Here is a 15,000-nt window from a genome sequence, read left to right on the forward strand (position 1 = left end):
ACTGAGGATAGAAAACGCCGAATGATCCGTCCTTGTTTTCCTTGTATCGTCCTGTCTGGATATTTTGTTTTCCTTTTTCTTTTGTTTCACCTAACAGTCTGGATGTTTTGAGTTCTTGTCCTATTTTGTATTTTTTTATAAAATATAGCAGCGTACATTCACTTGCGTCTCTTACAGATATATATATATATATATATATATATATATATATATATATATATATATATATATATATTCTTACGTCTATCTACTTCTACACACTCTCTCTCTCTCTTCTCCCCCTCCTTAATTCCTTTGTTCCTCTTTTTCTCTCTTTCTTCTCTTCTTACGTGACCGTTGGCCGACTGCTAGCCCTTTTGCGTCTGACCACGGTCACTGCCACATCCATATCCTTCCCTCTGCCGTAAGGCTTCATTTCCACACATGCCAGCTGAATTCAACTCGCCCCAAGTCGAAAGACACCCGTTGTTATGTCCTGTTATTATTATTATTGTTATTTTTATTGTATTTTTGTATTTATATTCGTGTAACAACGTCTGTTTTTCCGTCCTTGTTTTCGTATACATTCGATGCTTTTTTCCAAGGAATCTAATGCTTTTAGCGTATTTTTTCCTTGGGGCTGGCCAGATTGGAGCAATCTCAAGATTAATCAGCCGAAATTGCGAGGTTGATCCGGTTCTTGACTGAAGATAAAAGGCTTCGAATGACCCGTCCTTGCTTTTTTGTGTCGTCTATCTGGATGTTTTGTTGTCCCTTTTTGTATCACTAGTTGTCCGGGTGTTTTGCGCTCTTGTCCCATTTTGTATTTTATTATATATATATATATATTATATATCATAAACTTACTTGAAAATGGATGCGTGGCCTTCAATCAAGACTCTTTACACTCGGAACTCTCTCTAACATCTTGTGGATGCAATGAATTCGGACGAGAAGTTCAAGTTAAAGGATTTCTGGCGTAACCTTACGATCGCAACGTGCCTGTCAGTCTTCCACGCTGCTCTTAAAGACATGAAAAAAGAAGCCATCATCGCATGCAGGAAAAAGGTGTGACCAGAGTGTGTCCAGGACTACGAGGCTGTCAACAATGCGGTGAAATTGATAAAGATTCTTGGAGGCGAAGGTTTTGACATCACGCAAGATGTGGTCAACAATCCCATCGATGCCCACACTGAAATCCTGACAGACGAAAATTTGTTGGAGTTAACTAAGTCTGCTAGCGAAGAGGAGGAGGAAGCACCAGATCCAGAAGAAAAGGAGGATTAGGTGGGCCTGACAATCGAATGTCTGTCCGACCATTTAAGGACAGCAAAGTAATTGCAAGGGAAGACAGAAGTATGGGATCCCTATATGGTTCGGGTTTTCCAATTTCAACATACCACCGATGCTGCCATGTAGACATATAACACTCTCCTCGCCACCATGAAGAAACCACCATGTAATGTAATACATATATATAGTATAAATACAAATAATTATATAACATATATATAGAATACATATATAGATAATATAATATAACACACACAAACACACACATATACATATATATATATATATAATATATATATATATATATATATATATATATATTATAATATTGTGTGTGTATATGTGTGTGTGTGTGTTTTTGCGTGGGAGGTTGCATTGTATTTGTGTGTATGTGTGATTTTGTACATCTGTATGCGTTTCTGTGTGTGTTTGTTTCGGATGTGTACCTGGTGGGGTATGTTAGAGTATGTTGAGTTGTGGTCTGTATTTTTTAATAAGATTATTTCCCCTATTTATTCGTGTTTGGTCACTGGTGTTATCCGGGCATTGTATAGTGGAAAACTAGGAATTTAGGGGACTTGTTTTGTGCACAGAGATCTAAGTGCCCACTAAGTGTTATCTGTCTTGTGGTGGGATCCCTCAATTGTTGACAGTGGACTATCATCCTTTCTCACACACGCACAAACACAATATCCCCACACTAGAGCACAAACCTACACACATTCAAAGAAAAAACGCATATATATATATATATATATTAATAATAAATATTAGGGAATAAATCCAAATTTACAGGGAAAAATCAGATTTAGGATTGAATCCAATTTTATAGTAAAATATTATATTATATTAAATTAGAGACAAAACCACTATTATGCAAATCAAACAAAGAAAGACTTAAGCCAAAACATAAAATAATTTATATAAATTTAGAAATTTAACAATTATAAATAACCACTACGATCGTTTCATGTCTTATTTCAGCACATCTTGAGACATTCTTCAGGTGGTTTTTCAAAACCTAAAATAATATTATATATATATATATATATATATATATATATATATATATACACTTGCAATACGATTCCAGCAACCATAACCAACACTCTCACGCACATACACACATACGTAAACACGTACATGCACACACCTACACACCACTCTGACAATCACAAATCACATTCACACAAACACACCCACACATACACACACAAACATGCAAATACAACACAACCCCCACAACATACATATACAAACGGCGAAGTGCGTTGAACGTTCTCTCGATTGATGCAAAGACAGAATAAGCTGCAAGCGAGAGATTGTTCAGCGCACTTCGCAGTTTGACGACCTGGCTCCGTACCACAATGACGCAGCACCGTATAACACACTGTGCCATAATGCACGTGCCTAAAAACTTGTGCAATGAAAGTGCTTTGCACATCCTCATGGAAAGTTTAATTGCCAAAACGAGTGTAAAAATATTTTGGAATGATTAGAAGCACTTTTCCATATGTACGAGACAGAATAAGCTGCAATAGTATCAACAGTTATTAGAACAGCGTCGAAGCTCTCCATTTTTCGATGATCTCACGCAATTATTTGGGCAAAGTTTTTTTTATTTCTGACCACGGCCAGCAAGGAGTTTGTTTTGTGATGACAGTGAGGGCGAGTAAAATGAAGAAGGCTAATAGGCATTTGCAAACTCAAACGTCCCACGGCTGACTGCCGATAACTGCAAATCCTCTCACTCAGATTATATACACAGCCTATCTTTTTCGACGGTATTAATGATGCTGAAAAACTGCCGAAGTCAGCCATCGATAACAGAGAGAGTAGTTGTTATACGTCTGAAACGTAGTGGTGTATTCTTGGAACGAAAAGTGTTAGGCATTTTCAGAAAGTCGGCAGAGGATATTTCGCCGAAATAGTTTTCAAAAACTTTCTCACTTCTTATTTTTGAAAGAGAGTTCTGGGGTCGATTTGTTCGACTAAAACCCTTCAAGGCGGTGCTCCAGCATGGCCGTACTCTTATCACTCATTTTTTTTTTTTTACATTATGTATATAGAATAATCTGTCCATAATAACTTTAGTAGTCACCGGTTGTTGTGCCTGGATTTTTTAAGCTACTAGCCACGAATTCACATATTGCAAATACATACCCAGCCATCTTAATACCAAATAAACTGGAAGCTTTGCCAAATTGTTTCAGCAGTCTTTTGACAGTAGCCTTTGTTGTATTATTTAGAAGCTCCAGCAAGAAATCCTTAATCTTCTTATAGTTGCTTTACCGCCCGTTTCAGTGCTGTTGCTCTAATGCATCAACGAGTTGGATATATGGCTTGCAACATGTCCTTCCCACGACAAAAGTTTGTCCATTGCGCCTTTCTTTTTGGTGACTCTTTCAGAAGAATGGCGCATTGATGAACAAAGTTTCGTGCATCAGCTACAATGGCAACCGTAGATCCAACTTCTAGGAGGACAAGGTCCAGAGAGTGGTTACTGCAATGTACAAAATATGTACCAGGGAACATGCCTTTTCATCTCTTTTGCATGCTTGAAATGCTTCCAATCAACTTGTACCATTAAATGTACTTGCACCATCAAAGGAAAAGCAGCATAATTTTGAGTCAAGCAAAATGTTTAAGCGGCAAAAAGCGTCCATAATAACCTTAGTATCTCTGACGAGCAGTCAGGAGGATTATGAAACTCGAGAAAATCTTTGTAAGCATCTAGGTCTTCAGAAACATAACAGTCAATGATTGATTCCTGTTCCATGCCAGAGCAATCAGTGATGCTACCACATATAATACCAATAGACATGGAATCTTCAACTTTTTTTCTGATCTCATGCAGAATGTTATGAACATATGCCGGTAGGATTTCATTTTGGATGATATCAGATGGAAAATTATCTCGACGTTTAAGCCACTGACTTACTTCTGCATGGCATTCTTTGGCAAGTTCTTTTACGAGATATATGAAGATTCCTCTATCATATTCATGCCTTGTAATGCTAGGCCTTGCCTACCACAGAATCTGACCGCTTTGAAAATAATATTTGATAGTGGTGAAGCTACTTCTTGTTACCCTTCCAGGCAATATAAGCAGATTACAGCATCATGTTGAGTATTACAATGAAGCTACAGGGCTTTCTTGAACCAGACTGGCAGTATGAGCGTTTCTTTGAATCTTTGGGTAAGTTGAATGCAGGCACAAATTGTTACTATGACGTGCAAAATTTCGATGTAACTTGACATGTTGGAAGTGCTTTAGCATTCATATTTTTCACTGGATTACATCTCTGCGATCTCCAAAGGTGCTGCATACTCTTGACATGATGCTGTACTGAAGAAATCTGAAATTTTCTTCACTTTTGCTTCTGGTGGAATTGACATAGTACACAGTGCTGATAATAAAGTAAAAAAGTAAAAAAGTGCAAGCAGATCAACAATATCATATTAGAAAAGTTGAGTTACTCTTAATTATTTTTGATTAATTTATTAAAACTTCTTTGTTTGACATAGTTATCACATAGAAAAATTGACTATTTTTTATTTAACTTTAAAATTCATCACTGTTCGAAAAACTAAAAACAGTATGATACACATTTGAGTATTTTTTTATTTGAATTGAACGAGTAACGTATAGTATATGTAATAATGTGAAGTATATTTTGTGTGTTAAAATGTTTAATATCGGAAATATATCAAGCGAAGTAAACATAAGCAGTAAAACTACAAATTGCAAGTATTTCAAAATGTGGGACGCTACATGAACGAAAACTAACAAAAAAGAAGGAAAATAATGGTGCATATGTTCTAAAGATGTGACAAGAGGGCACTGGAGAAGGATAGAAAGATGGGATAGAAGGGAATAAAGATAGACGGTTGGTAGTTGACAGAGACGGACAGAGGGATAAACGGAAGGTAGTTGAGAGAGGAAGGCAGTTCTGAGTTCAGTCCCACAGCGTAGCACCTTGGGCAAGTGTCTTCTACTATAGCCTTGGGCCGACCAAAGCCTTGTGAGTGGATTCGGTAGACGGAAGCTGAAAGAAGCTCGTCGTACATATGTGTGTGTGTGCGTGTGTGTGTCTGTGTGTCTGTGTTTGTCCCCCTCCATCGTTTAACAACCGCAGTTGGTGTTTTTACGTCTCCGTAACTTAGCAGTCAAACAGATTAAGAAATTGCACAGAAGGGATTAGCGGGTTAATGACACCGATGGTGTGTGCTTGTGCCCTGGGGTAATAGTTGTGGCTGGTGCTGTGTGAGAGCTAGACGATCGATTTTAATTTTTTTTTGCCAGATTCATCATAGCCGTAAAAGAATTTTCTTGCTTTGGAAGGGGTTGTTCCCCGAAGCTGTTATGACTGCACTGTTGAATACGATTGTGGTTATATGGTTTACGGCTGTTGATTTTACTATTATACCTGGTGGATACCTGGATAACTTCTGGGTTTCGGTCAAATTCTAGAGCAACTCTGCGACTGTAAGGGCTGTTTCTACTGTGAATTTGGTGGTGGTTCAAGCAACTTTTACAGATCAATTTTTTGACACTATTTTCTGAACCTGGCAAAGGTATGTGGGGGATCCACATTTTGATTTTCACCCCCTAAAAGTTTTTGGAGGTGCAACTGCACCACCTGCACCCCCTGTTCCAAGGCCCTTAAGCAATGTGCGAGAATAGTCTTACCACTCTATTTATAAAGACACTGTTATTCTCTCTTTCTCTCTTTCTCTAGCAGCACAGGGATGAAGCTAGCTTCCACACAAAATGAACCATAGATTCACAAAATATATTTTACTGCATTTACAAACAATGTGTACACACAACGACGCGGCGACGTCATGAATTTTATCTGGTAACGAGGTCATAGTTCATATTAAATAGACATCTTCATAATTTTGCTCCGTAGACATTTCTCCACTGCATCTCCCTATTCAATCATCGTCGTTACATTTTGATAATACTCGTGGTAGTAATGTTGCACACTAGATCTTTAACACTTTTGTTTGTCTCTATGACTGAAGTACGAATTGTAACAATATATATATATGAGTGGCTGTGTGGTAAGTAGCTTGCTTACCAACCACATGGTTCAGGGTTCAGTCCCACTGCGTGGCATCTTGGGCAAGTGTCTTCTGCTATAGCCTCGGGCCGACCAATGCCTTGTGAGTGGATTTGGTAGACGGAAACTGAAAGAAGCCTGTCGTATATATGTATATATATATATATATATGTATGTGTGTGTATATGTTTGTGTCTGTGTTTGTCCCCCCACCATCGCTTGAAAACCGATGCTGGTGTGTTTACGTCCTCGTCACTTAGCGGTCCGGCAAAAAGAGACCGATAGAATAAGTACTGGGCTTACAAAGAATAAGTCCCGGGGTCGATTTGCTCGACTAAAGGTGGTGCTCCAGCATGGCCGCAGTCAAATGACTGAAACAAGTAAAAGAGTATATATATATACTGAAAGACGGGATTCTTCAATTAACAATTCTGATTTTTCTATCTTATATAATTTAAAGGTTAAGCATTATAATATAACATTAATTTAAGTTAATTTATTTTAAGTCATTTAATTTCCAGAATTAAATATTTTAATTCTTAATTCACTTTAATTGCTTCCATTGCTCATTTTTAAAGACGTTTTGGAATTTCACGACCTTCTTTGTGTCAAATCTCGTGAGTATTTAAGCCAATAAATAATTCTAGGCATGCCTGCAGTTTGGGATAAAATTTAACTATTTAAAAAATGTTTAAAATATTTACTATTTCTGTTTATCATTATTGCTAATATTAATATGTTTGTTGTTGTTGCTGCTGTTGTTACGGGCTCCGCCTCCTTGTTTATGTAACTTTCGTTTCTCCTGTTCTTTCAACAATACACAAAAGTCGTAACATTCCATCTCCACTCACTCTGTTGGAATCAAATTCGTTAGTATGGCTGTGCCGTTAATAAATTCAGTTCGCAACCAAGTGGCTTTGTGTTAAGTACACTGCACAGCAATGTGGTCAGTGTTGTCTACAGTGGAGCAAGTCTAACCAATGTCATGTGAGTGGAAACTGTGTAGCATCCCGGTGTGTGGTGTGTGTGTGTGTGTGTATGCGTGTGTGTGTGTGAGAGAGAGAGAGAGAGTTGAAACGAACTTATGTGTGTGAATATCCTCGTGCACTTTTGGGGTGCACAAAGCAATCACTCACTAGCCGTTGCTTTAATAATCCAGAAATTCTACTAGTCAGAAACAACAAGACGCAGACGTAAAATATACATATAACTACTTTATTCTCTTTCTTGGTAAACAATAACAATAAGTGTGTTATCTGATGTCCTAGGTTCGGGCGCGCACCGCTATAAGTTAATAGATTGTAATATTTACAATGTCCAGCCCAAAAACAGAAACGGAAATACAAATGGACGGCGCGCGCGCGCGCACCGTTATAATATCACTACAGAGTCTTCGTACCTCTCTGTGTTCCTCACTGCCTTACCGCTTGATATCCGGTGTTAGCTTGTTTATGTTGCCGTTCAACAAAAAGAGATCTATCGAATAAGTACTTAAAAACAAGTACTAAACTCGTCACGTTTGGTGCCTCTGTATGACTGCATTCCGGTGACTGAAGCAAGTGAAAAAGCGAAAGGTTACATATTTATTTATAGTAAAGTAAGCTGTGATATAAATATTCTTGGATGACATCCAAAATACGAAGAATACCGGAACAGTGATTCGTAAAATGTAGAAGAATTCCGGGAATGGTTCATCATGGATAGGATTTGACGTCCGAGGAGTAAACCAGTGCGAAGAACAAAAAACAAATTCTAGATAAGTGTTAAACCGAAATAGTTGTTGCAAGTTTGGACTAGTTACAATATTGATTTGCACAACTGTAAGGTGCAGAAACTATTATAGTCTTCAGTCAATAGCTGAGGAAGGTGTCCCGCAGTGCAACCTGTTATATATACATATATATGTGTGTGTGTGTGTGTGTGTGTGTGTCCCTTTCTATAGAAGAGCGTAGGCTCGAAACATAAAAGACTTTTTCTATTCCTGAGCGTTATACTAATACATCTGTTTGTTTTCTACACCACCTGTCTTCGTCTTTTGTTTCTTTTTTTCGTGAACTCTCCTATATATATGTGTGTGTGTGTGTGTGTGTGTGTGTGTGTGTGTTGTGTGTGTGTGTGTGTGTGTATGTATGTATGTATGTATGTATATATATGTTTGTGTGTGTGTGTATTTATGTAAAAATACATACGTACTTGTGTGTGAATCTGTGTAAGTGTGTATGTGCACGCGTGTAAACTTTGTTATCAAATACAGCCTTGATTCACTTTATAAAGTCGCAAGTGTATCAGAATTGTTGACTTAATGAGAAAACTGTGTGTTTATAGTTTTGTTGACTGAAAGCTGTGAGTTTATAGTTTTACATAGCGACCTAAAATTGCTATGACTGGACTAAATCAACAGCTCTACAGCAATCACATAACACATCAGTACTTGAAAATAAATATTTCATCTCCCGGGATATCAGATGTTTAATACTTCAGTATATGAAATATTTGATTTATCCGAATATCAAATATCTGATGATATCAAGATAGATTACCTACTTTCAGTCAGCACACATTAACGAGTGCAATGCAGGTTCAATCTTTGGTCGAAGCTAATAGACTTCACCTATATTGCTAATGGGAAATGATGAGTGCCTCAGCACCTTATTTCTAGATTCTCTTAATGACCAGAACGCTTTAAGTTGCCTTACGGAGTGTTACTTGCGACAGGCTGGCGTACTGTACATAGGAATTTGTAGTTCTCGTCTGTTTGATGCCATATCAAAATAATTCACTGGTTCTCTTTTTCAGGATCCAAAGATTTTTGTTTTTTGTTTTTTTTAATGAATTGATGTGTTGAAAGAAAGGATTTCACAATATTTTGTTTCAACCTCTGTGTTCAGATTTCAAGTTCTGCATAAGTCGACTTAACTTTACATGAGTCCAAAGTGGGTGGTGAAAGAAATAAATACACTGTATACACAAGAATAATCCAATCCATTATAACTCTTCTGTGAAATGATATTGTCCTGTATCCTGTGATTGAAACGGTGCGGATATTTCACTCATATTCAGTTTATCAATTTACTGTGGCAGCATTCATTGTGTCTAACTTCACCGCCTTCCTATCCTCAGCTTCACGAACCTTACCGTACCCTCTAATTCTTAAAGCTTATTTTCTATACTATCTGTAGTATGTTAAAAGGAGTCACTGTTATATTTTATTCTATTATCTAAACACTGAAAAGAGGAAAATAAGGTTTTGGCGGACTGAGTCTGCCGGTACAGTTTCGGTTGTAGCTTGTTGCGAATGACTACGTGCTACATTAAAATTACTTCTGCACTTGTAATGATCTGATCTGCCTCTAGAACGGTGGAATTGTCTGATACAAAAGATCATAGAATATATCAAACTAAAGATTTCGGAACAGTAACTATTCATTTCACTGTTCAGATCAATCTTGCCTTCTATCCCTCTGTGGGGTTTCATGAAACTAGTCCAGACAAGTCGGGGTTTATTTACAAGAAAATATATTTTCTTCCTTTGTTCTCTACTTTCAAAAGTATCTCTCATAGGCAGACTACCTCCAGTTTAGTACCAGATTTAGGCAGAAATTAAAGATGCTACAGTTTGCGGCTTCTAAAACCGTTGAATCTATGAGATAAAACGCATATGCAATTTCGGATTTTGGGGTTTTTTTTACCTTCAGGTGGGGTTTTTTTTTTGTGGGATGGGATTTCCAAACTTAGGACCTCACCGAAAATTAATCCGACACTATTCAAACCCGTCATAAAACCTTCCTCTTTCAGAAATCCTTACTGATGGCGAAACCCATTCCTCTGTAGATCTGAACAGATCTGATTTCTGAGAGCGGGTTGTAAGAATCCTTACCGTTGCATTCCATAGAACATAGCTCTGTGCTTGTCAAATCGTTACTTGGCTCGGAATCAGGTCTTGTAACAAGATTCAGCAAACGCAATTTCGCTTGACCGTGCAAAAGCAGATAACAGCTTGGTTTTTGTACTTACAACTGAAAATAACGATGTTTCTGCCAATTAACGAGCCGAAAACACAAGACCGTACAGCTGCCCGCTTATGTATGTTCCTGGGGTATACTCAAACGAAATTGCGCCCGCTAAAGCGTACTCGCAACTTGAAAGAGTTAATCGGTTTAACGGACCCTAATTATGTTTTTTTTCCTTACTTAGGCTTTCCACCCCTGATAGAGTAATAGGGAAACCGTCTTGATATACGGTGTGCTTTGGACATATTCAAACCAGGCGAAACCCATTCCTCTGCAGATCTGAACAGACCTGATTTCTGAGAGCGGGTTGGGGAAATCGACCTTTCTTTTTGTGACCCCAAAAACATGAAACGAGTACCAAAAGAGATAATATAGACAGCTCTCCCCACTCTGATACTTCACCGCCTTGTTGCTCTCACTGGGCACTTCAACAGAGAAATTTCGTTTCTGTTTTTTTTTTTATATGCCGTTGAATTATACAAAAAAGGCATGAACATTATAAAATCAGATTTTTTTTTTTTTGTTAATATGATATGCTGACTTTGGTTTTATTACTTTTCTCTCAGACGAATGGAGGCCGTGCATCTTTCTTCAGGTGGAACCCGATGAGTCAACAGTCCGCACGATATTCACGCATGCACCTGCCGAGTTAAATATCAGCAATTACTACATATCGTTGGCTCCGGATGATTCAAAAGGAGTGCAGCAAAACGATACAACCAACAAAGTAAGCAAAGCAATTTTGTCAATGGTGCCAAGCTGTATCGGCTTTTGCCTTTCTCTTGGATAACATCAGTGATGTGGCGAGGGGAGGATGGTATGCATGGCCGACTTCTGGTCTTCCATAAAACAACATTGCCAGGACTTGTGTCTCAGAGGGGAACCTTCTAAGTGCAATCCCATGGTCATTCATGGCCCAAGAGGTTTGTCTGTATATATATGGCGCAGGCATAGCTGTGTGGTAAGAAGCTTGCTTGCCAAATACATAGTTCCGGGTTCAATCCCACTGCATGACAACTTGGTCCAGTGTCTTCTACTACAGCCTCGGGCTGACCAAAAGCCTTGTGAGTGGATTTGGTAGACGGAAACTGAAAAAAAGTCCGTTGTATATGTATATGTATATAAATGTGTGTGTATGTGTGTGTGTGTGTGTGTGTGTGTGTGTGTGTGTGGTGTGTGTGTGTGTTCATTGAAGCAAACTCAGGATTTAGCTATCGAGTGAAGTACAGTTTTTTAGATTTATTTTAAACGATTTTGAATATTTCCTATAGCCAGATCTGGATTATATCAGAGTGGTTAAAAGATACCTGCTCGGATCCTAAATCGTTATTCATTGTCTGCTTTGGCATGGTATACATATGTATATATATATATAGAGTATAGGATAAAATTTTTCGAAAAAATTTTATCAATGGCCAGCATATTAAAAAATACCTTTAAAGGTTAAATTTATAAATAACTTATAAAATAAGGGCAACAGAAAAACATTCTAATGCCACATATGCCGAAAATAGACAAATTGTCAATAACCATTATAATTTATCACTATTAACATGCGTCTCGAAACTAGCCGATAGAATTTCTAAAAAATTCCGTTATTACCGTATTGGTCCCAATTTCAGAGTTAATTCATAAGAATTTTCTCCTCCTCAGCGATAAATACGTAAGACATAAATGAAATACTTACTCATACCCATGGAAAAAGCAAGTACTAAGCACTGGGGTACTTAGGTCTGCTCAGGAATTAGTGCTTGCTTTTTCCATGGGTATGAGTAAGTATTTCATTTATGTCTTACGTATTTATCGTTGAGGAGGAGAAAATTCTTATGAATTAACTCTGAAATTGGGACCAATACGGTAATAACGGAATTTTTTAGAAATTTATATATATATATATATATATAAAATACAGTGTACATTTAAACATATTAAGAGGTATCCATCAGAGGACTCCCTTACACTAGAAGGAACAGCTAAAGTCCAAACCACTAATTAGGGATAAAATCTCGAAGGGAATGAAAAATAAAAACATTTACCAGGAAACAGATGGTAAATGTTTTTATTTTTTTCATTTTTCATTCCCTTCGAGATTTTATCCCTTGTCAGTGGTTTGGACTTTAGCTGTTCCTTCTAGTGTAAGGGAGTCCTATGACGGATAGCTCTTAATGTGTTTAATTGTCCACTATTTTATATGAATAATATATAGTCTATTGACTAATTTCTCTATACGCTAGGCCCTGCGCTAGGCCACTGATATAAAAATTCTAAAATCTTTATTAGACCCTGATATTATTGAATATATATATACATAATATATTATAATATATATATATATATATATATATATATATATATATATATTATATATATATATACATATATATATATACATATATATATATATATATATATATATATATAATATATAATATATATATTATATATACATATTTAAATATATATATATCCAAATGCAATATACATGCATATATGTACATACCTACATATATATGTATATATAATGCATCATCAAAAACGTTGAAGTCAAAAAAAAGTTCGTTTCTATGTTTTTGTTTTTTTGTTTTCGTTTCTCATTGTGTTCAAAGTTTTTTGATGTCCTATACCCATATATGCATGTATATATACATATATATGTAGGTATGTACATATATTTATATATTATTTATATTATTGTATGATCGAACGCCACGCATCCTTTTCCAAGTAAGTTTATCTATCTATCTATCAATCTATATATATATATATATATATATATATATATATATATATATATATATATATTATATATATATATATTACATATATAACGCCACGCATCCTTTTCCAAGGAAGTTTTATCTATCTCTCTATCAATCTATATATATATATATTATATATAATATATTATACACATATATATACATATTATATACTATATATATATATATATAATATATATATATATATATATATATATATATATATATATATATACATATATATACGTTTAAATATTTGTTGTGCAAGATTTTTTATGTGAAGTCATGTGTTGAAACAGATATTGTTATATTTCGGAATGGTCATATTGCCAGTTTAGCCAATAAAAACACACGCACTATATATTTGGTGTTATTTTGCTTCAGTGATATTTATTTTTTACATTAATCTTAATAAAATAGATTAAGATTATGTAAAAATAAATATCACTGAAGCAAAATAACACCAAATATAGTGCGTGTGTTTTATTGGCTATAAACTGGCAATAATGACCATTCCGAAATATAACATACATACATATACATATATAACTATATATTATATATATATATATAGATATATATATACATTATTATACATATATATATATATATATATATGCATATATATACATATACATATATATATGTATATATATATATATTATACATATATATACATATACATATATATATATATTATATATACATATATATCACATATACATATATATAATATATATATATATATATATATATCCATATATATACATATACATATACATATATAACATATATATATATATTATATATTATACATATATATATATACAATATATACATATACAATATAATATATATATATATAATACATATATATACATTATACATATATATATATATATATATATAAATATATATATATACATATATATACATATACATATCGAAGTATCTTTCAAACTGATAAGAGGCCATTATGAAAAGCTTCTACATATTTTCACAGTCAAGAACAACACAGCAGAAAATCAGCAGCCACAACAACAACAACCAAAACAACAAGCAACAACAGAATGAGCCACTCCTGGTTCCCAGCACAATGGCTGCCCTGACATCGGTCAGGCACAAAACAACAACAACAACAGCCACAGCAACAAGAACAACAGCCACTCCTCAACTCTAGCTTACTAGACATTCACTAAATGCCAGTATCTTTTCACTGCTCTCAACAACACCACAATTATCCATCATCATCATCCACCCCTGGCCACCAACATCGTCTTCTATCACCAAAATACCCCAGAAAACCAAATAAGAAACCACTGCACTCTTCTTCCCCACATCACCACCATCTAATACTGGTCGCAGTAACAAAAACTTAAAGAAACCTAGGAAGCAGAATGCACCCCCACGGCTCAAACAAGAAATCCCCCAAATATGCCTCTATTCACTGCGCAGAGACTCTGCACAATAGTGACTGCATCTTCACGCATCTACCCGCACTAGACGCAGCTACTCCGTACAGCCAAGGCCAAAGCACGTATCCCACAATAACGTCAACACAACACCAAATAGTAAATCGAAATTCAAAACACACACAACTCGGAAGTCCCAAAATCTGCCGGTATTCCCACGTGAGAGAACATGTCTACTGAGTGACTGTCCCTTCACTCATCTTCCAGGGACCCGACGCCACAAACAAAACGGGGCCTCAAGGCCAACACACAAACCTGAATAACAATAAAAATAGAAACACACCATGCTGCAGTAATGCTGGTCCAGTCTTTTCAGGAAGACACAAAAACACATCAACACAAAGTGGAAACTACAACGCTATCCAACTGCAACCACACCTCCAGCCAAAAACTGCTCCTCTAAGGAGGAAAATTCTTT

General features: G+C 35.9%; 1 protein-coding gene across 1 annotated transcript in view; it reads left to right on the forward strand.

Annotated features, from left to right (window-relative positions):
• LOC115217083 overlaps positions 1–15,000 on the forward strand; it is a 52,677-nt gene that overhangs the window by 15,400 nt on the left and 22,277 nt on the right. Inside the window, exon 2 of the mRNA XM_029786675.2 lies at positions 10,918–11,078. Within this exon, the coding sequence (XP_029642535.1) occupies positions 10,918–11,078 (161 nt within the window). The remainder of the gene's footprint in view (positions 1–10,917; positions 11,079–15,000) is intronic.

The sequence above is a fragment of the Octopus sinensis genome, linkage group LG11 (genome assembly GCF_006345805.1).
Source record: "Octopus sinensis linkage group LG11, ASM634580v1, whole genome shotgun sequence".
Classification (NCBI taxonomy): domain Eukaryota; kingdom Metazoa; phylum Mollusca; class Cephalopoda; order Octopoda; family Octopodidae; genus Octopus; species Octopus sinensis.